Source organism: Lepidochelys kempii, chromosome 5, assembly GCF_965140265.1.
Source record: "Lepidochelys kempii isolate rLepKem1 chromosome 5, rLepKem1.hap2, whole genome shotgun sequence".
Lineage (NCBI taxonomy): Eukaryota > Metazoa > Chordata > Testudines > Cheloniidae > Lepidochelys > Lepidochelys kempii.
The window spans coordinates 50015399-50040187 of record NC_133260.1 but is presented as its reverse complement, the minus strand read 5'-3'; the positions used below and the strand labels follow the sequence as shown (position 1 = coordinate 50040187).

General features: G+C 36.5%; 1 protein-coding gene across 5 annotated transcripts in view; it reads left to right on the top strand.

The window, feature by feature from the left end:
* The window catches only part of FCHO2 (FCH and mu domain containing endocytic adaptor 2), a 217092-nt gene that overhangs the window by 106936 nt on the left and 85367 nt on the right, over positions 1 to 24789 (top strand). For all 5 annotated transcript variants that reach the window (XM_073344290.1, XM_073344292.1, XM_073344294.1 and 2 more), the window contains 3 exons: positions 15347 to 15391; positions 17167 to 17239; positions 22071 to 22095. In XM_073344290.1, the coding sequence (XP_073200391.1) occupies positions 15347 to 15391; positions 17167 to 17239; positions 22071 to 22095 (143 nt within the window). The remainder of the gene's footprint in view (positions 1 to 15346; positions 15392 to 17166; positions 17240 to 22070; positions 22096 to 24789) is intronic.

Genomic DNA, 24789 nt, shown 5'->3' with positions numbered 1-24789 from the left:
GAAAAAATGGAATGTTTTGTTGTGGTTTTTCCTTCATTCAGCTTTTGCGTTTCCAAACTGCCTGGAATCCTATTTTTTTCCTGACATTTTAAGTAGTTGATTAAAAAATTTTTTTACCAAAAATATTGGAAAAAACAAAGAATTGGTACAATTTGAAGCATGTGAAATGAAAATTATTTCAAAATTTTAGCAACATAAGCTTCTCCTTTTTATATATCCTTTAGATACCAATGTGTTGGCAGTATTTGATGTTTAGGTTATGAATGTTTGTGGTTTTAAAGATAATTTTCTATATTAGAGTCCACTATAGGCACACTTATTATAAATTTAATAAAATATGTTCCAAAATAAGGTAAATTGAATTGTGTATCATGTTATAGAAGGGAGAGTAGAGGATGTATTTGTAGAATACACTCGAATTCAGAAGAATGACTGACTAGACATAATCCATGTTTAACTGATGATGCTGATACAAGCAGAAGGATCCCACAACATAAAGATTGTGGGGGTAAATAGGGTTGCAAGAACCTCATCTAATAGATCTGGGGAAGACAGAGTGTCTGAGAATCCCAGATATTAATAAGGTAGTCTAGTTACAGTAGTAGATATTAATAAAATAGTCTAGTGATAAAAATTAAATAACTCATAAATTACTGATTTTGCTCTTAGGAAAGGTAAGTAAAAACAATAAACCAATAGCCATGGTTGATTTAAATTAATCTACAATGTAGTGTTTTTAATACAGCTGTTTCTGTTCTGCTCTCTGGGGGGTACTGTTACATTATGGTGATAGTCCAAGCCTTCTGAAATACCTGTCACTCAAGAGACAGCAGATTTATTATGTTAATATATTTAAGCATGTTTCTTGTAGTTCTTCGCTATTTAAGTGGTCATAAAGTGGTACACAGCCAAAGTTTGACTTTCTATTAACAGAAAATATTCCAAATATGATTGTACTGATGGTTACAAAATATGCATGCTACTTTTCATATAGCTGTGAAGAAGCATTTGGTTTTTCCTTCTCATTTTCGTAGTCCTGCCATAATTTACCACAAAAAAGTGGTTTTTATTCAGGAGCGGCTCTAAGGCAAGGAAGTATGAGGAAATTAAAGTGTATTAAATTAAAAATCTATATTATGCAATATAGTCTACTTTCCTAATGAAATTAAGTTGAATTATAGGAAAATAGTATTATCTGTAAGATTACATATATGGTTTAAATTGCTTGCTAGGTAAACATAACTTTTGCTGGGGGCAATTGCATTGTACATACCCAAAATTTCATTGGTCTTGGCAGTGCTACAGGGTGACATTTTTGTCAAAGGTAGTCTGCTCCTGAATGATTTCTCCAAAGAATTAGTCACCAATTTAACATCAGGAGTACATGTCTTTGAGGTTTTTTTCCTTGAACAAACCTGTTTGGCAACTGCAAGTAAATTCTCACTCTATTTATGTTTGACCTCATGTATGTCCATATTACATTGTCTCCAGGAGTACAGTCTCACAGTATTTTTCTGTTGGTTCCTCCATTGTCATAGAATTGCTGGTAGTTTATAGTGACCTTCTGCACCAGTAGTTCTATTTTTAAAGACTAGATATTGATTTTCTTCATTTTGTCAGATGAAGGAGCAGTGAGGCACCCATTGACCTGTCACCTGAATGGTGTGAAGCAGGAACAGGGAAAAAATGCCAAAGCAGCAGCAAACATTTAGGTTTCCCCACCACACACCCTCCCCCTACCACTTGATGCTATGAAGTTAACTCATTTCTGTGTATGAACAGTTGAAAAAGCTTTTATGCTGATTAAATGTTACATAAATTGCATCAAGCAAGAATTCCCTCCTGTTTTATATATTTAAAAACAAGTGTTCTTGTAAGATAATTACCTATTGATCCACCCACTTTAGTTTCATGTACTCAATTTATCGTCTTTGTGTCTAAGGCACATATATATTCACCAACTATAACTTCAGGTTCCTAGCTTTTAAAAATATAGCTATATTTAATTATGTTCATTTTATTGTCGAAATTCTATAATTAAGGTTGAGATAGATTAGTTGCTGCTGATTTTTTTCTGAAAATAGCCTGCATCTGCACCAAAATCTGTTGGTCATTTGAGTTTCTAACAGAACATATAAGAGGTTCTGAATATTTAATACTGGAAACGTTTTAGCCCACTTTCAAAACTCAAGGATGACTAGTTTTAAACAGTATGCACGTAGACTTCAATGGGCTAGTGAATTTGTCTTGTTTGTGGGTTTATTTTTCTTTAAGAAAGACGTACCAAGGGACATTGACGTGACTAGCCACAAATAATGAGCTCTTCAGGTGGACCTCAATACCTTCTGATTAAATATGATCGTAAATATATTTGGGTTGTCCTATAAGTTCCTGGACCTATTATCCCTGGGAATGAACACGTCCCTAACCATTAGAAATTGAACTTAACTGCTCTCCTTCCCCTCACTGGTTAAGTCTTTCAGAAGATTGCGAAGGTCTAGAGGATTTCTGGTAGCCCTTAATTGGCCCAGGAAGGCTTGTGATCTTGGGTATTTTTCACCTACTCTGAGGCATGGGTTGCTTGCTGGGATCATCTGTGTGTATTTATCACTTAATCAATTCCCTGCTATTGTAGGGGCCACAGACAATGGTGCATGTTGATCTCTCGTGTTTTCTGCCTGTGCCACACAATAGTTTAGTCTCCAGAGAGCTATAATATTTTGGTCTTGTTCTGGTTGTTGGGTTTAGTGTGTAGGTGTCTGGGTGATGTCAATAGCCTTGATGTACAGGAGGTAAGACTAAATAAGCTAGAGGTCCCTTCTGGCCTTAAACTCTATGACTTAGTTCCCGGAGATTCAGTAGCTTGCCCTTATCTTCATATATTATTTCCTCATTCCACAGACCAGTTCATCAGGGAAAATCTGGTTTGATCACTATTGTGAATCTAGTTCTTAAAGAGTACATGTGAAGAATTGGCTTATATTGCAAACGGTGACTTACATACTGGGTGCACTTGCCTAATGTTGACATATTAAGACATCTTCAGGGCCTGATACAAGGACAGAAAATGTAATTTTTTGGACATACTTTTCATAACATCCTTTGGTTCAAATGACTGGCATAATAAAAGCCAAAGTTTTCATTCCCTGAAGCTCCAAATAGCCGCTGTTTGGCCCTAAATAGGCACGGTAGAGCATAGATTTCCTTCTGAAAGTGGTGAGATTTGTTTTGTTTGTTTTGTTCAGAAGTAAACTAGAGGCTCTCCCATCCCTTTAGTATTAGGTACTGTAAATTTTTGCTAAAATGGCTCACATGCTCCCTCTGAACTGCAGAGAATAAATTTATTGGGATTTTTCACTCTTCAGTTGACTTTTTAGTGTTCTTTTGTCTAATCACTTGTGGGAATTGTCACATATAGATCTATACTTGTTTATTCATAGAATCAAAGAATATCAGGGTTGGAAGGGACCCCAGAAGGTCATCTAGTCCAACCCCCTGCTCGAAGCAGGACCAATTCCCAGTTAAATCATCCCAGCCAGGGCTTTGTCAAGCCTGACCTTAAAAACCTCTAAGGAAGGAGATTCTACCACCTCCCTAGGTAACGCATTCCAGTGTTTCACCACCCTCTTAGTGAAAAACTTTTTCCTAATATCCAATCTAAACCTCCCCCACTGCAACTTGAGACCATTACTCCTCGTTCTGTCATCTGCTACCATTGAGAACAGTCTAGAGCCATCCTCTTTGGAACCCCCTTTCAGGTAGTTGAAAGCAGCTATCAAATCCCCCCTCATTCTTCTCTTCTGCAGGCTAAACAATCCCAGCTCCCTCAGCCTCTCCTCATAAGTCATGTGTTCCAGACCCCTAATCATTTTTGTTGCCCTTCGCTGGACTCTCTCCAATTTATCCACATCCTTCTTGTAGTGTGGGGCCCAAAACTGGACACAGTACTCCAGATGAGGCCTCACCAATGTCGAATAGAGGGGAACGATCACGTCCCTCGATCTGCTCGCTATGCCCCTACTTATACATCCCAAAATGCCATTGGCCTTCTTGGCAACAAGGGCACACTGCTGACTCATATCCAGCTTCTCGTCCACTGTCACCCCTAGGTCCTTTTCCGCAGAACTGCTGACTAGCCATTCGGTCCCTAGTCTGTAGCTGTACATTGGGTTCTTCCGTCCTAAGTGCAGGACCCTGCACTTATCCTTATTGAACCTCATCAGATTTCTTTTGGCCCAATCCTCCAATTTGTCTAGGTCCCTCTGTATCCTATCCCTCCCCTCCAGCGTATCTACCACTCCTCCCAGTTTAGTATCATCCGCAAATTTGCTGAGAGTGCAATCCACACCATCCTCCAGATCATTTATGAAGATTCCATCAGGACAAAATGGTAGTGATTAAGTCAGTATCTTGTTTCTTTCCAAAGTGAAATCATCTTTCCAGTTGGATCAGACGTTCCTCCAAGGTACAACAGAGCAAGAAAGTACCATCCTACACTCCACAAATAGAGGGCTTTATTTATTTATTTATTTGCAGAAGATTCAGGAAATTAAAAACACGTCACCTATTCATTCTTTTTAGGAACAGGGCCATATGAATTCTTAACAGCCTCCTTAGACTTCGTTGTTTTAGGTTAAAGACTGTATTAAGAAAGCTGTCATACCATACAGAGAGGATAAGCTATCAACATTATTCCACAGTATGTCTCTCTAAATGTGCATTACTTATCTGTAAATAAATGTATTTGGAATAAAGTATTCCATTACAGGCTTTCAATGGCAGCCTCTGCAGATGCAGCCTTCAGCAGGTGGGTCATACATGATACAGTCTATAATCCTTTTGTTCTATATATCTTATATATATATATATATATATATATATATATATATATATATATATATATATATATAAATCTGTATATCTTTATATAAGTTACTGTTGAAGTTTCCATTGTCTAGGCTGGCATAATCGGGTCAAATGTTGAAATATAGTGAATTCTTCATCTTTCCAAGTCTATCTTTGGTAGGGTAGATATCCCAGTATGTTTTTGACGTTGTGGTCAAGTGTTTTTACTGAAAATTTTGTTATGTAGTTCTCTGGAGACCAAATGAGAAATAACATATTTTTATTTTAATTGAATAAGGCTAGCCAGTTGCCTCCTTTGGGTTTAGTGGAGTAACATTACAAGAGATTTGTGGTTTCTTGATCTTCACTTGCTGATAATAAACAGTTTGCTAAATTCTAACCTGGTTTAAGGGGACTAACTCTTCCATCCTAATCCTGACCCTGAGACTGACTTGTACAGTGAAAGTGCAATGTACAACCTCCTTGTATATTGATGTCTTCATCTGTAAAAGGGAAGAGAAATGCCAGGAGTCTTCTGAAAAATAGTGCTGTATAAATTATTACTATTAATTATAATAACTTTATGCTCCATTACTGCCCCTGTCTCTTCTTGGAAGGAGGGGGTCCTTGTCCCAACAATGTGACATTTTTCTTCGTTCAACATGGACAAAAAAAGAAATTCCACACAGTCTTTTGGCCTCGGTGAGAAAGGTGGCGGAGTCTAAAAGCATGGGGGCATGACAATCTGCGATTAGGCACTCAAATAGTAGTATGTTGGGAACCACATAAGAATCTAGATGAGGCAGTTGTGTGTTCCACAGTACTTTCTGTTGAATCATGAGGACAGACTCTGGTTACATCTTTCTTTTGTTCGTTTGATAAGACACCCACAAAAATCCTTTATTTATACTTTTTGAAACATTTTCTTATAAAATGTAATAGAATGCAATTATAGCAGCATTAATTTTCAAAGTTTTTCCTGCCCTGTTTTCAGTTTAGTTGTAATGTTTCTTGTTTGTCTTTCAGTTAATTATATATCTTTTATTATATGTTCGTTCATTTTCAGAGATGAAGTGCATTGGCTATAGAGTAAAACATATATTTAAATTTTATTTAATATATTTAGTGAGCAAGTAGTTGCTTAAGGCCACTTGACCCAGGCAGGATGAATACTGTATTCTAAATACATTTCCTTACAGATCAGTCCTGTTCACCTTTACACTTCAGTTGATCAGTTCTGAAAATAAACTTTTAGTAATTGGTCATTCTAAAACTAGATGTTCTAGAACAGAAAATGATTCCTTCACTATCTGTTTATTTACAAATGTGGAAAGAGATTTATCTTCCATTTTTCATCAGACAGGCAGTTAAAATGTAATGTTGCTGTTAAAAATGGTACTCTAGACAAATTTATTTTGCATTTCTGGTGTCTCTGTTCGAAAACTTTGAATTTTTTGTTGATAATAAACATGAAATAGCATCAGATGATAGCAAGCAAAAAATTGCCTATGTGTTTGTGTACACACAAAATTGACCTTTGTGATTCAGCTTAACATCTAAGCACCAAGAGCAGTCATTTGTTTTGACAGCAGAATTAATTGAGGCTAAAACAGTTGAAATTCCACTTGTATCAAGCTGTTCATTAGGAATTGCTCTCTGGCTTTAGTGCTGTCAGAAAAATAACTTGTCCTGCTATGATTAAATTGCAGAATGATGGTCGGTCCACTGCATTCAAGAGAGAGGTTGAATAAACTTTCTACTGTGAAAACAATTCAGAAGTGACACACTGCAAGGGGGGTCAGAATGTGCATTGATATCCAGCTGAGCTGTCAACTGGCGCTGAGCCAGGCACGCAAAGCTTTGTCATTTGAAGCGGCATGAGAGGCATATGCAGTTTTTAAAAAATTGTCCTCCTTTCATGCATGATTTCATGTCAAATTAAAAAAAACTTCTCAAAAACAAGGATATTGTCTTATCACATTGGTAACTACAAGTAGCTTTGCAATTTTTTCTTTTTCAATTTTATAAGTTTTAGGTTGATGAAAATTTTAAAAAGCTTGTGTATATTAATGTATATATAAACTGATTGTGAAGTAAAGCTAAATTTTTTTGCAATGAAGTGAAATGCAGTTCATAAAAGAGTAGATAATTTTAAGTAGAAAAAGTAATTTGACTATTTCATTTTGATTAATTTTTTAATGTGTCGGGATTTCCCAGTGTATTTACAAGAGATCTCAAAGGCTATTTTTGAATGTACAATATAATTCTATGTTTTCTTTGCCAGCAATATTGAAATAGTTTTTAAATTATTATTTGTCTCTCTTATTTGTTAAAGAATTACCTTGTGTATGTTTTTTATTTTGGGTTTTGTTTTTTGGGGTTTTTTTTGCAGTGTAAGTGATTCTATCCCACTAATCTATAGTTGCAGTCTTAGCCAAAATTGTTCTCTTAGCCTCTCCCCCAAAGCATATACTAGTGACTTGTTGTAGCAACCTGTTCAATCTGGCTGACGAGACATACATGTCTTCAAGGACATTAGTGCCACTTCATAGATTAATTAGGTAGCAAGTGTAAGATTGTTTTCATTTAAAAACCTTTGCGTCTGTTCATCTTCCTCAGAAATGAAATGCGTCCTTTTAAAGATATTCCTAATATCCACTAGACAAAAAACAATTTTATTGACATAGTTTATTTCCTTTTCCATTCAGGAATTAAAAAGTAAATTCTACATACATCATAGCAGTTGCAGATTTATATACCACTATTGAGCGTTATTGTTACAAAGAACAGAGCTGACTTGGCAGTTTTGGAGTGAGATTAATATTGCAGTATCTTTGGCCAGCCTTTTCTATCTTTTTGAAGTGTCACAAAACTCCATGCATTCACACACCTTTTCTAGCTAGAGGACAGGCAGTAGATACTCTGATACTCTAGGAGTGATGTCATGAGTTGAAGACACTGTGGCTTATTAAATTGATACTACTTGTAATAAATAAATTATTTCAAGTAGTAGTTGGTTAATTTCAGTAGAATTTGTCCATTGTTCTGATCACGTTATCTTACCCCTTCAGTCATCCTACCGACTTCCCCTTTTCCAGTGTATCAAGTTCAAGCTTCTTGTCCTTGCCCTCAAAGCCCTTTACAACTCAGCCACTCCCTGCTTATTTGCTCTAGCCTAATTGATGTATTGCTCCTGTCTTTTCCATACTATCAGTGCCTCTAGTCTAGCCTTATACACTCATTAGCTTGTTTCTCCCACATCTGTATCTGTGCTTCCCATGTTGTGCCCTATCTGGAATGCTTCTGGAATGCATACGTAGAAGCTTTCATTAACCTATCTTGAAACTGTTTTCTGATTAAGTGCGGTTGGGATAATTTATACCCAATTTCAAGAGCTTACTTATTTTGAGGCCCTCTCCTTGTCACATGATATGCATCCAAACTCCCACTGATATCAAAGTAATTAGGATGCATATCCTATGGCAGGTCTGGCCACTGAAACTTTACATTTCTCATCCTTCTGCTTTGAAGGTTAGTGAGAGTGGTGAGCTATAGTTCATCTTATTGTAAATGTGATAATTTTCCCTGAATGTGTCTCTTGAAACATTTTATTAAATTATATATGGACTTTCATTATAAACTTATTTTGAATGGCTCATAATTTTCTCAAATATCTTACTTTGAACCGAAACTTTCTGGACGTGGCCTCAAATTTTTGTTTAAAGTTGAAGGAAAAACATTTATAATTTTTCAACTACAAAAACAACTCATTCTGCTTTTCTAAAATGCCCCCCCCCTTTTTTTTTTTTTTGAGCCTGGCTGAAATTTTCTATCCTTGTTACTGTTTTCCTTCTTATCTCTGTTTTCTACAGTGGGCATCATGGTATTATCTACGTGCTTCTCATTTAGAATAGACCTATGTAGTAACTTCTTCAGTAGACTTTTTTAAAAAATGAAATGAACTGTGTTGGTAGCATTCATTGAGTAATAGACTCCTGATTTGTGTTTAGAAGGAAAGAAAGACATAAGCAATTTCCAATATACTTGAGACCATGTGTGGTACATCATTTCTGTTTAGTTTACAGGCTACATCATTATGGAGTATTTTAGACATGTAGTGTTTATTAATTAGGTGAGTGTGCACTTATATTACAATTACATTCCAGAGTTATATCAGTATAGACTTTTTTTTTTTTTACTTTGACCAATCGCAGAAATTTAACACACTGGTTAGTAGCTTTGAGCAGGGGGTTGGACTAGATGACTTCCTGAGGTCCCTTCCAACCCTGATATTCTATGATTCTATTATTAATATCTTTGTATTTTTTTAATGAAATGGAACAATTAATACAATGTTACTATTATACATTTTAAAAAATTCAGGAAATGTAAGTAACTGTTTCCTAATAAAATAACTCATCTATAATGAATATAAAAATATATAAGCATTTAATAGTCTAATTAAGAATTTAAAATACTACATAATAGTATGTGCAATGTGGGTGAATTTAAATTTCTCCTAGTAATGTAGCTTTTACATTTTGTGACTTAATTATTAAATACGTTATGTTCATGAATTTAATGTATATTTGTCATATAATAATAGAATGATTGCAGCACTGAGTTACAATTCTGTAGTTAAGAAAGGTTCTATTCAAGCTTTTCCCTCCCTTTTCAGTAAAACCATTATCTGCAGGCTGAAACTATCCATGCTTGATCTGACTGAGTGATAGTTCAGGAGCTTTTTGCAAAGTGTGAAATTTAGTTCAACTGTTAGAATTATCAGAATAAGCCCAAAATAAATGCAAATTACAGATTTTTTGTGTGTGGAAATAACTCTCAAACAGCTTCATTTTAGAACCTGGAACTGGCCAAATCATAAGTCCATAGAGGAATAATCACATATCTATTTAGGAAAAGAGTATATATATAATTATTAGAGATATTAGTAATCAAAAATGAGAGAGGGAGTGTCTGTAATTAATTTTCCTAATATTTGGTGTTGCAAAAAAAAAAATTTAAAAAAAACTTAAAACATTTACCAAACATTCTATTTTGGCCACTTTCATTTTCACATTGCTTTAGATTATATAGATGAGAGAACATGTTTTTGCCATTTCACATTTCATGTGCATGGTGGAATAGGGTTCCTTCTCATTGACATGAATTATGTTTCCTTATCTTAAGTGAGCCAGAAAGGAAGAGATTTCAGTTTTTCAATTATAATACAGTTAACTTACGTTCCTATTAATTTGTACTGCAGTAGCACCTAGAGATTCCGATCAGGGCCCCATTATGGCACTGATTCTGAAGACTTTGGCTAGCCAGTCTGCTTCAGGAGATGGTTTAGCCCTCTCAGTACCAATACTACATCCTGTACCTAGAAACCATCACTTTTTCTTCTTTGGATGCTGTAGTGGATAATGCATCTTCACTGTTAGATCATTGGCTCCCAGGGTTATTGGCGTTACCCTGTGCACCATTGGGGTCTATAAGCAATAGAGTTTGTGCAGCTAGGATCTCAGTTCACCACCTAAACAGAAGTATATTTATACTGAGACTTCTTCAGCCTTCTGTGGTGACCCTGTGTAGGCTTCTTCCTTTGTCCTCTATTCAGTCCTTGGATATTGTGGAGTTGTTGATACAGACTTCTGTCTGCTTCATGGTGAGCAGGTGAACACATATACATCAACATCTCCATACAACCTTTACAAGAACAGGTGAAGCAATGTGGATTCCAGTGCCAGTACATGTAGATACTCTCAGCTCTTCCTACCCTACGCAACATATGACAGAGTGACTGCCATCGAGCTGGCCACGTGCTTAGATGAGGTCAGCTCACGAATGAAAAATGTCTGGTTGAAGCGGAACCTGAAAAAGAGGAAGGGTATGTTGGTTGACAGAGGAAAGCACTTTGAGGTTTTTGTATTCACAGTGCAGACTCTATTGGCTGAAGATGCACAAACACAGTTAGTCCAATACACAGTTTAGGTGTGCTTCTGGATTTCACATTGATGTTGAGCTGTCGAATAGCAGTGTCCATGCGTAACACCTTCTACTGTCGCTCGTTGCCTAGGAGATAGTGATCTGTTTTGGTGGATGATGATCTGGTCTCAGTTTTACACCCTTTTGTAACCCTCCGGCTGTACTTCAGCAGTGTCTATTCTTGCATCCATTTGTGCACTATATACACTTTGGTACATTCTAGTACAATAAGTAGTCTTCCTCAAGATAACCAAAACACGAGTAGAATAGATGTTTAAGTCTATTGAAATATCAAATGTATTAGACTGTGAAATAATCTTCAAAGGCAGGTGGTAGCAGGTGGAATGGATAAAATACAGAAGCTGTGATGGGTTGTTAATGAAGTCTTAAAGTGTTGAAGTGTGATATCTTCTCTAATTACAGTATAATTTTGTATATTATACTGTTTAAAAAAACCTGAAACTTGCAGCATGCTTATCTTACTCCTCTTATTCTGTGCCAAAAAATTTAAAATTCTGCATACAATACAGTATTTTAAAATTCTGCAAAATCTGCTATTTCATTTATCAAAATATAATCATGCCAGTTTCAATTATTTTGGTAATTTACTTCAAAATACTTGTCAGCAAGTATGACTGTAACAATACAGACAACAAAAGATTCCAGATTTTTTTTTTTTGACAAATAGATTCCTTACTAGGCATATTAATACAGAGCTTTGAGTAATAATTCATTTAAACTACAATACAGAAACGTAATTCTTGCACCCCTCAGAAGCAGTGCAAAGGCTTGGGGGGGTCAGGGGGTAATGGGGGAGCTCAGGGAAAGGTAAGGAGCCTGGGAATAAACCTGGAGAGTAAATATTGTGTGTGGGTGGAAGACGTACAGGTTTTTTGTGGGGAGGGTAAGGGATAGTTAGGGAGTTGGGGAGCCTCCCCCATGCAGACCCTGGCTCAGTGCTGTCACCCCACTAGCTGCTGTGTAGACCCTGTGGGACCCCTAGCCCCACCTCCTTCTCATCCTCATTTAAGAATGACTCATTCATTTTGTAATGAGTACCAGTCAAAACAGTAAAAAAAAAAAAAAAAAAAATGCTCTAGCGCACCACTAGTATTTTTTGCATTTTTTCTAATCTAGATCAAAACATTCTGAAAGATGCACAACTTCCTTGTATTTCTAATTCAGTAAAACTCAAAATATGACAAAAAGGCAGTCTCAAAGTATTGCTTATTACGAAAGCCTTCTTATAGTGAGAATGGGAACAACTTCTGTATTTAAGACTGTATAAATCTTTCCATTCTAACACCCTGTTTTCAGTGACTGTAATTTAGTTTCTCCAGGCTTGGATCTCTGCCTAAAAGTGACAGGTTTCAGAGTAGCGGCTGTGTTAGTCTGTATCCGCAAAAAGAAAAGGAGGACTTGTGGCAACTTAGAGACTAATAAATTTATTTGAGCATAAGCTTTCGTGAGCTACAGCTCACCTCATCGGATGCATTCAGTGGAAAATACAATGGGGGGATTTATATACACAAAGAACATGAAACAATGGGTGTTACCATACACAACTATAACGAGAGTGATCATTGAGGTGAGCTATTACCAGCAGGAGAGCGGGGGTTGGGGGGAACCTTTTGTAGTGATAATCAAGGTGGGCCATTTCCAGCAGTTGTCAAGATCGTCCGAGGAACATCCGAGGGGAGGGATAAACATGGGGAAATAGTTCTACTTTGTGTAATGACCCATCCACTCCCAGTCTTTATTCAAGCCTAAGTTAATTGTATCCAGTTTGCAAATTAATTCCAATTCAGCAGTCTCTCGTTGGAGTCCGTTTTTGGAGGGTTTTTTTGTTGAAGAATTGCCACTTTTAGGTCTGTAATCAAGTGACCAAAGAGATTGAAGTGTTCTCCGACTGGTTTTTGAATGTTATAATTCTTGATGTCTGATTTGTGTCCATTTATTCTTTTACGTAGAGACTGTCCAGTTTGACCAATGTACATGGCAGAGGGGCATTGCTGGCACATGATGGCATATATCACATTGGTAGATGTGCAGGTGAACGAGCCTCTGATAGTGTGGCTGATGTGATTAGGCCCTATGATGGTGTCCCCTGAATAGATATGTGGACATGGTTGTCAATGGGCTTTGTTGCAAGGGTAGGTTCCTGGGTTAGTGGTTCTGTTGTGTGGTGTGTGGTTGTTGGTGAGTATTTGCTTCAGGTTGGGGGGCTGTCTGTAAGCAAGGACTGGCCTGTCTCCCAAGATCTGTGAGAGTGATGGGTCGTCCTTCAGGATAGGTTGTAGATCCTTGATGATGCGTTGGAGAGGTTTTAGTAGCTCACAAAAGCTTATGCTCAAATAAATTCGTTAGTCTCTAAGGTGCCACAAGTCCTCCTTTTCTTTTTACCTAAAAGTGGTAATTTATTTTAAAGTCTGAGAAGAAAAATAAGTTCTTTGGTTTGAGTATGGGATTTGAAAACAATACTTTTCCTACCTTACACATAATATAAATATCATGTGTGTTCGTACACACATGCAGAGGTTGGGCCCATTATAATAGGCACTGTACAAACACATAGAAGGGACAGTCCCTGCCCCCAAAGAACTTAGGGTATGTCTACACTGCAATATAAGCCCAGGGTTAATGGGAATTGCATCAGCTGACCCATATTGAGGAGCCCTGGGCTTGAGCGTCTACATTGTATTTTAATGCTGTTTAAGATTTTTCTAAATTATGCCCAAACCTAGGGCTCTGGGATCCACACCAAAGTGCGCAGACCCAAGTCAAAGTAACGAAATCCCAGAGTCCCTAGCATGTGCCTGTCCCTTCCCTGAAATGTGGCCACTTTAGCTCTAGGACTGTGGTGCACTGTGGGAAAGCTTTACTGCCTGCCCTACACTTGACCAGATAGCACCTCACAAAAGTCTTGATGAGTTCACTCTCCACTGTAAGCCCAGGAGGCTCTCTGATAGTGTGCTTACAGATCCGTGAACAGTAGAGAATGGGTTAACGCTGATTTGAGCTGCCGCAGTTTGCAAAGGTGATGAGGGTGGCTTCCATTTTCAGTAGAGTGGGTGGCACATTGTTGGGATAGAGAGGAATAAGGAAGTTGTCCATGGAATTGTGGGATATTTCCAGCAGACTCCCAGGACCCGAGTCAAGCCGGACTTCATCTACCTTGTAAAGCAATAGGTCTTGGATCCTGGGTCCCGGCTTAATTAGAGCTTGGATCCTTCAGGGTCCTGGGACCTGGGGTCTGTGCCCTGGTTAGCAATGTTAGATGCAAGGAGGGGGGCCTCAAGCACAGGCTTACATTGCAGCGTATATATACCCTCAGTGTCTAAAGTGTAGTGTCCAGAATAGTGAACACCATTGTTAAAAGGATACTGACTGCTTGAAATCTATACTCTGTTTGAAACAATGAGTTACAAGTTTCAGAGGAACAGCCGTGTTAGTCTGTATTCGCAAAAAGAAAAGGAGGACTTGTGGCACCTTAGAGACTAACCAATTTATTTGAGCATGAGCTTTCGTGAGCTACAGCTCACTTCATCAGATGTTCAACATCTGATGAAGTGAGCTGTAGCTCACGAAAGCTCATGCTCAAATAAATTAATGAGTTACAAGTAATTTAAGTATTGCACCTGTCCTGATGCCTTCTGGTATTTTTGTCATGTTTACAATATTTTCTCTATTTTTAAAAAAAATATTTGTGTGTCTGCTCTTGCAATATAAAAGACCAACCCAAACAAAACGATTTGTCATCAAAATAATTGACCCTTCAGGGTAAACAGGAGAGCTAACTACAAACAAGGAGCTGTCAAATGCACAAAATAAACTGGGAAAAAAAAGAGAAGAATAAACTTGAATAAAACAGATTTGTATGCCACTGTAGTGCTGGAGCCATGTCTTTCTTTCCCATTTTGACTTTTCTTTTCGTTTCTCTTTCTCGTTAAAAAAACATTAAATTAAAAACTTAATATTAATATAATAATATGCTTGCAAATTTGAATATACAGTCAATAAAAGGTAAAAGTTTAGGTGTCCTAAATGCAGTGTTAACTTAGCTACTTTGAATGTAACATACATTAAATTGTACTTGCAATATTCTTATTGGTAGTCACACACATTCTGTATGGATCCGGACCATGTAATATTGTTGCCCTGATATCTGAATATTCAAATTTGAAACCTTACTATCATGTTAGTTATTTAATTATATGTTTATCATTATATTTGTATGATTGTGCAACTTAACTGATCACGGTGCAGTTAGGGGTGTCTGAGATGTAAACTGGATCTTAACAAGACTATTCAGAGTTAGGTAGTATCATTACTTCACGTACCTTGTCTCGCTAGTATCCTGAGACCAACACAGCCACAACAACAACTGCAAACTAAACTATCCAGTCTGTTTGGAAGAAAAAGATGCCACTTTCAAAACATCTCAGAAAATGCCTTTTAAAATTAAAACTAATAGCTAAGTTAGATTTATATTAATGTTCAATGTTCTTCCTTTAAGGCCTTATCGAATTTGAAGAATGCAACACAGCTAGTGCAGTTGAAGGTGAGTTCCTGCAGTAAAGTTGTTGCATAATTTTGTTAATGTCTGCATGAAGATATATCTGTATAGATAGATATTTTTTAAACGATGTGTGTGTAAATTAAAAAATGGAACCCAGGGTATGAAGGGTATTCAACACATTACATAAAACTGTTACTCTACTTTTAAATCATTTGAAAGGCTAATAAGTAAATGATATTTTTGGGTAATGCATTATTTGTTTTAAACTGATATTCAAGAAAACATCCAATACCACTATTTTACACTCTTTATGTACAATTGCCAAGGGATCAAAATGTTTCTCATAAACGGCTGTACTTCCATCCATAACCATTTGGTTGTGATCCCTAGTCTGGCCCTCTGTTTCTAGAATATTGGACCTCAAATGATTGGATAACTTCCAAGTGTTAAAGTAAATTGCCAAAACTACAATGGAAGGACTTTCATAATATTCTGACAGTTGATCAGGGAAGCACCATTTTGAGACCTATAGTTTTTTAGTTTGATAAGGGACAAGAAAAAGAGTGCTTTCTGAAATAGACTAGATGGAAAATGAATATCAGATCATACACTGAAGAATTATTATTTCTCCAGAGGGGAAGGATTCCATCAGTTTGCCTCCTTTTTATTTTATAATTGGCTGAGTTGTAGCTTCCTGATTATAAAAGGACACTAGTTTTCTCAGCCAGAAAATTTCCAAGACTGGGGAAATCCCTCTGCTGTGTCCATGCACCTAATGTGCTACTAGTAAGGGGAACATTGTCATTTCGTAACATTATTTTCAAACTGGGAGAACAGTTGTTGACTTATTGTTCAAGATATCCAGATTATAAAACTGCCTTCCTAAAAATACAACTTGCTTTAAATTAAGAGGATATTTGGTAAGACTGGAATAAAAGGCATAGTTTTGCATCCTACCCAGCTGTTTGTGGAGGCATATAGTCAGTCCCATTTTTTCAGATCTGTGGAAGAAGTAAATCCAGGAGAGGAGTCTGATATTGTGTCTGATTAAAACTAATTTTGACACATAAGATCATTATAAAATAAAACTTGTAGTAATTATATTTGTATCATGTACAATTCAAAGTCAGTTTTACTATGCAGAACATATTTATTGTTATGATACAAAGGACTTTAACCTTTGGAATAATTTTTATTCAGTTCCCTATTTTGTTGTAAGTATGCTGCAAATCTTTTGACTCCACTAATTTAGTTCCAGGTTTACAAGGGAAGTCAGACTAGTTTTCCTCCTTGACTACTTATTGCAGCATTTGAAAGGTTTAGGGTTTTGGCAGTTGAATAAACTAGATGGTCTGGTATTGCCCATTCCATGCTTCTGATAATTTATTAATACAATATAGAAAACTACAATAAGACTCTGTGGCATGTCGTCTTATTTTATAAAGCTTTTTTTTTGTAGAGGAATCTTCATGACATTTACTGCTGTATTGTCAGTTTTACCCATTCTCTCTGAAATGCCCACCGTCTTGCATTGGTGTAAATAATATAAGATTATGGATTCATTGAGCAGTATCCATCAAATCAGCTGTAAATCTTACATACCCTCTCCCCCAAATTAGCGGGGAGAGAGAATCAAAAACAAATCTGAGCCATTTAAAAAAAAGTATTCAAAATAAATGTATTAAAGATGGACATAAATGTTATGTTAAACAGAATTGTAAATGTTAAACAGAGAATTGTGTTCGTAAATGTATTATCTATATTGTTAAATATAAATTCACTTGGTGGTCTTCTAATGATAAACATTTGTTCTGTAGGGATCAAACCAAGGAAAAGAAAGGCATTTGGTTTATCAGGAATAATTAAGAAAGAAAAAGATGCAGAATCTGTGTAAGTAGATTTCAAACCCAGAGCATTCAATCCTAAGTGAAAATGGAACAGCGTAATTGTGGAGATAAATATTTAGCTTTAAAGTTGTGTGTGCCTAAGTATTTGCAGGATCAGGGTCTTAGTTTCTCTCTTTCTGAAAAGACCCTTATAAGACCCTTATAAGCAACAGAAGAGCAGAATAACCTTTAGTCACTTTTTTCAAGGGAATTGTTTTATCAGTATGAGGTATTAAAGGATGTTCTATCAGAAAGTGAATTTAAAAAAAATTCAAGTTTGGGATGTCCCTTTAAGTATGAGATAATTATGACTCATACATTGTCATATGAAGTTTCTAGAAGCATAGGAAAATAAAATTTTATTTTGGAATGAGAAGGAATTTTCTTTTGAAAAAAATTGAATTCATAAATATTTGCTGTGTGCTCATAAGCAAAAAACTTTTTTAGACAAACATTCTGTACAGTTTAAAAAATTTTGAAAGGATAAGTAGATGAAAACTATGTACAACCAGACATATGTAAAATTGTTGCCAACATATGTTGTGCCTTCCTTTCATCTGCTTTCTTGTAAAGTAGCCATTTTGATTCCATGTAGCTTTCTTGTGTGAATGGGGTTACCCAAGTTCAGTAGTTATTAACCCTCCTTGAATTTTTTGCCAATAGAATTATATTTTGACCTTAACTATGGTTTATTACACAAATTAATCTCATATTCCATATTACTCAATTGTTAAGTTAGCTTGTCTCAGACCAGGAATCTCATTCCCTGAGAAACTTCATTCCTTGGATGCAATGGAGTAATTCAATTTTATCTAGAAAGAATGAAGATTTTCAGGAACACTTAGGGCTCTTCATATTTTTTTTCCAGGGGTTCAATAAAGAGGCCAGAAGCCTCCAAGTCAACTGTGGCCAGGTGGATCAATGATTATATCTGCCTTCTGTACAAGGTCACTTTTCCTCTCAATTTATAATTGAAGGATAGTCATTTCTCAGACAGGAAGGGCTGGGACATTGGCTTCTGAACTGTGTGAAGCCACTACATGTATTTTCACAGAGTTATCCACGATTATCAGTTAGATCTGGATACACTGAGTGACTGTCTTCAGGCAAAATACATTTCATTCAGCATCAGAAGGAAACTGGCCTCGTTTTGAAGCTCTTATGCGCTGCATTCTTTTAGGAACAGTTCTGTTTTGCACAATACTGAAAAGATGACATGACCCCACACCGCCGCTGTGCCCCACCCCCTCCCCCAACAAAATATCTCAGTACAGTCAGTCTAAAATCAGGAACAAATTTTGCAAAAATGTTAACACTTATGACTAGCATTATTATTCAACCATAACCCTGTTTACTGTTATCTAAGATCTTGTCTACATGGTGGATTAGTCCTCACCACAGGGTGTAAATTCTAGTGCACACTAACTGGCCTGTGTGGACCCTGCTGGTGCACACCAAAAGTTCCCTAGTTTATGTTTATGTAGTCCTGTTTCAAACAGCACTACATTAACACATAATACAGAAATTGTATTGTGCGCCAGTAGGGTCCACATTGGCATGTTAGTGCATGACATGCTAATGCATCATGTAGACAAACCCTAACTTTTCCTCATCCTGCTTCCCTTCCTTCTTGCCTCTTGTACATTAAAAGATCTGGGAGTGTTCCTGGGTTAGCAGGTTTCATAGGATTTTTTAATTTGAAGGTTTTCTTTAGAAAAACTAAATATAGCCTTGTTTTATTGTTTATTGCTAGTGACTCTTTCAGATTTCTTTGCATCCTTGCTTTCTAGAGATTGTGCTAGAGTTGGATTATTTTTGTAGTATGGGGAAGTGGTTAATTAAAGTAAAATGAAGGTGATCAGTCTTCCTATCTGAGCCTTGCAAAAGCCCCAAAGCAGGTTTCTGAATGTGACCTCTCTTTCCAGCCTCACCAGAGTCAACTGGTGAAAACTTCAGTCTGCCTCTCCATTTCAGAAGCTTGTCGAAGGACAGTAGGGAGAACTTAGAAGATGACATTTAGCTTATTCAATCCTTTTAAACCCCTTATTTCCTGTTCTCCTATTGGCATTGAAGTCTACGGTTTCCTTGAGGACTAGAATTACATAATTTTTAACTGTTGAGTATAACATGGAATAGATTTTAAGGTCAGAAGGGACCATTATTGTCATCTAGTTTGACCTCCAACATAACAAAGGCCATAGATTTTTTTTTTTTACTGGTGATTCCTGCATCAAAGTCATTACTTTTCGTTGAGGAAAAATGCATCTTTTAGCAAGACATCCAGTTTTTATGTAGATTTCAGGTGATGGAAAATCCACTACATATCCTGGAAATAAATTGTATTTCTAAATTGGTGATTAATCCAGTGGTTAATTGCCACATTCTTTTCTCTCTCTCTCTCTCTAAAAACAGTGTCATATTCCTAGTCTGTATTTGTTTAGCTTCAGCTTCTAACCACTGGATCTTGTTGTGTCTTTATGCCTTTGCTTACTAGATTAAAGAGCTCTGTACTATCAGAAATCTTCTCTTTGAATCACCTCTAACCTCTTTGTTAAAATAAACAGATTGAGCTTCTTTGGCCTTTCACTGTAAGTCAGCTTTTTCCAGATCTCATATAATTCTTGTGGCACTTTTCTGAACCCTTTCCAATTTATCGAGCGCTTTTTATAGTGTGGACACCAGAACTGGAAAATGGCATTCCAGTAATGGTCTCACTAATGCTCTTATGCCATGGAAATAACACCTCCCTAATTCTACTTTTTATTCCCCTATGTGTACGTCCAAACATTGCATCTGCTTTCTTAGCCACCACATTGCTCTTTAGTTGGTTATCCAGCGTGATGCGTAAGTCTTTTTCTGAGTTACTGATTTCCAAATACAGTCTTCCATCCTGCAAATGTGACCTCCATTTTTGGTTCCTAGTTCTGTGACCTCATATTTAGCTTTATTAAAACATGTTCTTGTGAGCCCGTCTTACCATGCAATCTCAGATAATTCTGTTGAACTGACCTGTCCTTGTCATTATTTACCACTCTACCAATTTTTGTATCATCTGTAAACTTTCCCAGCAATGATTTTGTTTTCTTCTAGCTCATTAATTAAGATATTGAATAGTATTGGGCCAAGAATATAGCCTTGTGTGACCTCACAGAGCTGCCCTCACTGTATGATGATTCCCCATTTACACTTTCTTTTTGAGATCTATCCATCAGTTTTTAATCCGTTTGTTATGTGCTGCGTTGATTTTGTAGCCTGCTATGGATCTTCATTCTAGTTTGCTTCCAGTAGTTTCTAATCCTCCTTGTTTATGGATCATCTTTTGTTTGTATAGTTCAGGTAATTATTTTTTTTAATACCAGATGTTGTAAAACTTAGTTCTCATGTCTTGAGACACATGGGAGAGATCTGATGAGCCTTCTCTTTGAGCCATCACTTGCAGTTTCTGTTTTTTAAAATAGCCTTGCCTGTTGCCGCCACCTTAGCTAGGCCAGCAAAGAGGTAAAATGTACGTCAATTAAAAACTTGTTTATAGTTTTCTTGTGTATTCTTGTGTTCTTTTTAGAAAGACACCTCATTCTAAGTCCCTTCTTAAGGTGATGTTGGAATTCCATAATAATGGTTCAGTTTCTTTGCAAGTTTTCTTTCGTCATTCATGAAGAGATTATGTATAGGTTGGATGTCTGAATTGCCTTTTTGGCCTATCAAAGATACGTCTGTTACCAATTTTATTATTCTTTCTATTTGTCATAAATACAGCTGTCTTTAAGAAATAATTAACAAAATATTCATTTACAGTGACATTTGCTATTTGATTTATGATGGTGCAGGTTACAGAAGGCCTGTGTACTAATTTCATATTCAGGTGTTTAGTTAAGAGTAGCTCCAGCTTGCATTTATCAGTTGTCTTGGAGAATTTCATGTCTGGTCACTTGGACTGACTTTCATTTTTGAAAACATTATTGTTTGAATCCAGAAACTATGACAGGATCAGTTTACAGTCCCACATCAAGCATTCACAAATACTAAACACCCACCAACTGTTTTTTTGGAAACTTTTTATTTTTAGAGGTGATTTTTATTTTATTTTTTTACCAACCCCTTGTGGTGGTAATCTGTCTTGTTACTTGTTGGTAGATACAGCAGTTCTTATAATGCAACCCAAGACTATCTAACTGTAACTCCAAGGCCCAGATGGTTCTCGGATATGATCTAAAAGAGTGAAATTATGGAAGAGAGAAACTCTAGACTCCATTAGCCTAGTCACAGTTGTTTCTAGAACAGATTATTGTCCAAATGAGTGAATTTTTTTGTATGGACAGTTTCATTAATATTGGTGACAAGGTTTTTCTGCATGTGCACATCATCTACGTAGGCTTGACTGTCTCAAATTACATAAATCTACACAAAATTGGTAAACATTTGCCTTAAACCCACAACAATGTGGGAATTCACAGATATAACTTAAAATGGCACTCCTGCCTTAACTCATTCCATTATATTTTTTTTCTTTTTTGCACCATGGCGTGAGTTAAGGCTGGAATGTCAGCTTTGATTTTCAGCATTTATGTGAATTCCTTGCTTTGGTGGACTCAGCTTAAACCTTCAGTTATTTTAATGATCTTTTCTTGCTGCTGAATAAAGAGAATTCACTTCATTAATATTAATGTCAGTCAAATAAGACAATGTTGATGTTGCTTTTTAGGAGTTATGTGCAAAGGGGTGGGTTGTAAGCAAATCAAAAACTACTAAAGGAGATTCCAAAGTTGTATAAATAAAATACTTCTCTGTCTGTGCATTTTTGATAGTTACACGTTTTTTTCTTTGTTTTTTTACAGGGAATGTCCAGATGCAGATTCAGTTGTAAGTAGACTTATTTCCTGCACAAGTGTGTAATCTAACTTTGTCAGGAGCTAAAATTTTAGTCAAAACTGACATATCTTCTGGTATCGCAAAGCAAAGTACTATTCTGGTTCTAATGTCTTAATTGGAATGCCTGTACAGTAGTTATTTTACCGAGTTTGAAAACAGAATTTTTTAAATCTCTAATACATTTACATTTCATAGAAACTTTAATTTTTAAACAAGACACTTTAACGATTTGTAATTTATTTTGGAAGTTTAATAGGTACTACTTAATGGAGTAAACACTTGTAATGCTCTTGAAAGATCCTAGCCCTGCACTGTTATCTGCCCTTGCCAACTGCTGTGCCCTTGCAGAGCCCTGTTGAGTTCAGTGGGTTCCATTTGGCTTCAACAGTTTATTCACATGGATGACAGTATAGGTTCAGAGACTACATTTGTAAATGTCTGAAATTTATATTAAATTTGTTCACTTATTGGCATGATAGACACAGCTTTGTTTTTATGCAACTGTTTCATTCCTCTCACGTCCATTTATAGTGTATTTTATAGTTTCACTTTCAACTTTGAAGATGTAGCAGTTTTAAATGAAACAGTGGATTCAGTACTTTTCTGTTTCATAAAAGGATCCAAATTAATCTGTTTTTGTTCATGGTACTATCTATGCACTGACTGTTTTAATGATAGTTAACATTTTGGAGACTTGGATTACCAAAAAAAAATCTAGTTTTGCACTTCTGCTAAATAAGAAAAAGTACATTAAGTTCTCTTCATTATTTGGTACAAAGGTACATAATTTATGAACAGTCAGGTTTTTATTATTATCCACGTAATTGAAACACAGCTCTGTTATCTGTTACAAAAGCTTGTTTAAATTGCTGAAAGAATTTGGACAAAGCAAATGTTCTTTTTTGGGTGACTTTACAGTGAAAGAACAGAGAATTAACCCTAGAATTATCACGTCCTTCATGGAAATAATGGCTTTTGACAGCTCTAAGGTTAAATCAGTGGAGTGAAACATAACTGGGTTTGACTTACAATGTTTACTTTCTGATTTACTTGTTTTGATGCTCATGGTTTAAAAAATTAATGAAACAAATTCAACTGTAAATGTGCCTGGGATTCTTTCTGACTGAAAATTTCATATTTTCATAATTTCTAACCAGAAAATTAGTACTTTCATTTGTTTCCCAGTCTGTATCATTCCCAGCCATTCATGAATGCACTTAGAACAAGATTTATAACTTCCATCTATTGTCTCTTTTTAAGTTTCAAGCTATTCATACTGCTCGCTTTGGTGAAATCCTGTAATAAAATGCATTCAAAACATAGTCACTTTCACATAAAGTGATGCAGAATGCTGTAGCTGTTCAGCAGTCCATATTGTACACTGGGGAATGTCTCACAACCCCATCACCATCGGGTTTCTAATGGGCTTGGACAGATTATACCCACAGGTGCAAGATCCTATTCACCCATGCAATCTGAATTTCATGTTGGCAAAATTAATGGTGCCACTCTTGAACCTCTTGCAATTTGCTCTCTGCTCAATCTTTCTGTGAAGATGATTTTTTAATTGCAATTACCTCAGCAAGGAGAGTGGGTGAGTTGACAGCGCTGGTGTCAAATCCTTTCTATGCAATTTTCCAGAAGTTTAAAGTTTATCGCCACCCTCATCCTAAATTCCTAACAAAGATGGTCTCCAATTTTTACAATAACCAGGCAGTTTATTTGCCGACTTTCTTTCCAAAGTCTCACACTCGGAGAGATGAGGAAAAACTTCCATTCATTCGAAGTGAAAAGAGCTTTAGTTTTCTATCTGGACTGCACTAAGTCCTTTATGTCCTCAACACAGCTGTGTGTTGTGATAGCGGACAGAGTGAAAGGCCATCTGGTTTCCACTCAGAGAATTTTAACCTGGGTTTCTTCATGCATTCATTTGTGCTACCTTTTGGCTTGTGTTACTTCACCACTAGAGTGTTGGCTCACTAAACTAGGATGCATGCAGCATCAGCAGCTTTCCTGGTGCATTCTGGACATTTGCAAAGCAGCAACTTGGTCATCAGTGCACACGTTTGCTTCTCATTATGCTATAGCCAGTCAGTTCAGGATGATTCCTCTTTTGGATGTGTTGTTCTCTAGTCTCTGCTCAAGTAGATGCCAACCCACCTCCAAGTTAATCACCTACAGTGGACAAGTGCAATTACTCCAAGAAGAAAGTTACCTATCTTTCCATAACTGTTCTTCAAGATGTGTTGCACATGTCCATTCCATGACCTGCCCTCCTTCCCCACTCTTATCATTGTCTATCTGATAAAAAGCAAGTGAGAGGGTTGGGTGTGGCTCTACCCCCTTATGCCAACATGCAGTGGCAGGCTACAGCAGAGGGCCCTCAAGCTGCCCTGATGTGTATTGCTGAGGGAAAAAGACATCTGACAACTGTGCATGGGGTGCACACATCTCTACAGTGGAAAGGACAGGTGCAAAACATTTCAAAGAACAACAGTTACAGAAAGGTAGTTAACCGTTTCTTCCATGTGGTATATACCTCACGCTTCGTTTGTTACATCAGAAAGATTTCTCTTGGTATTTTGTATATGATTAGTTAGTTATAGGTGGTGGTGGTAGTACCCTTAGCGTTAGATTAGTTTAGTAGTTACATAGTTGGTTTTTCTCTGGTTCGATGTCTTCACC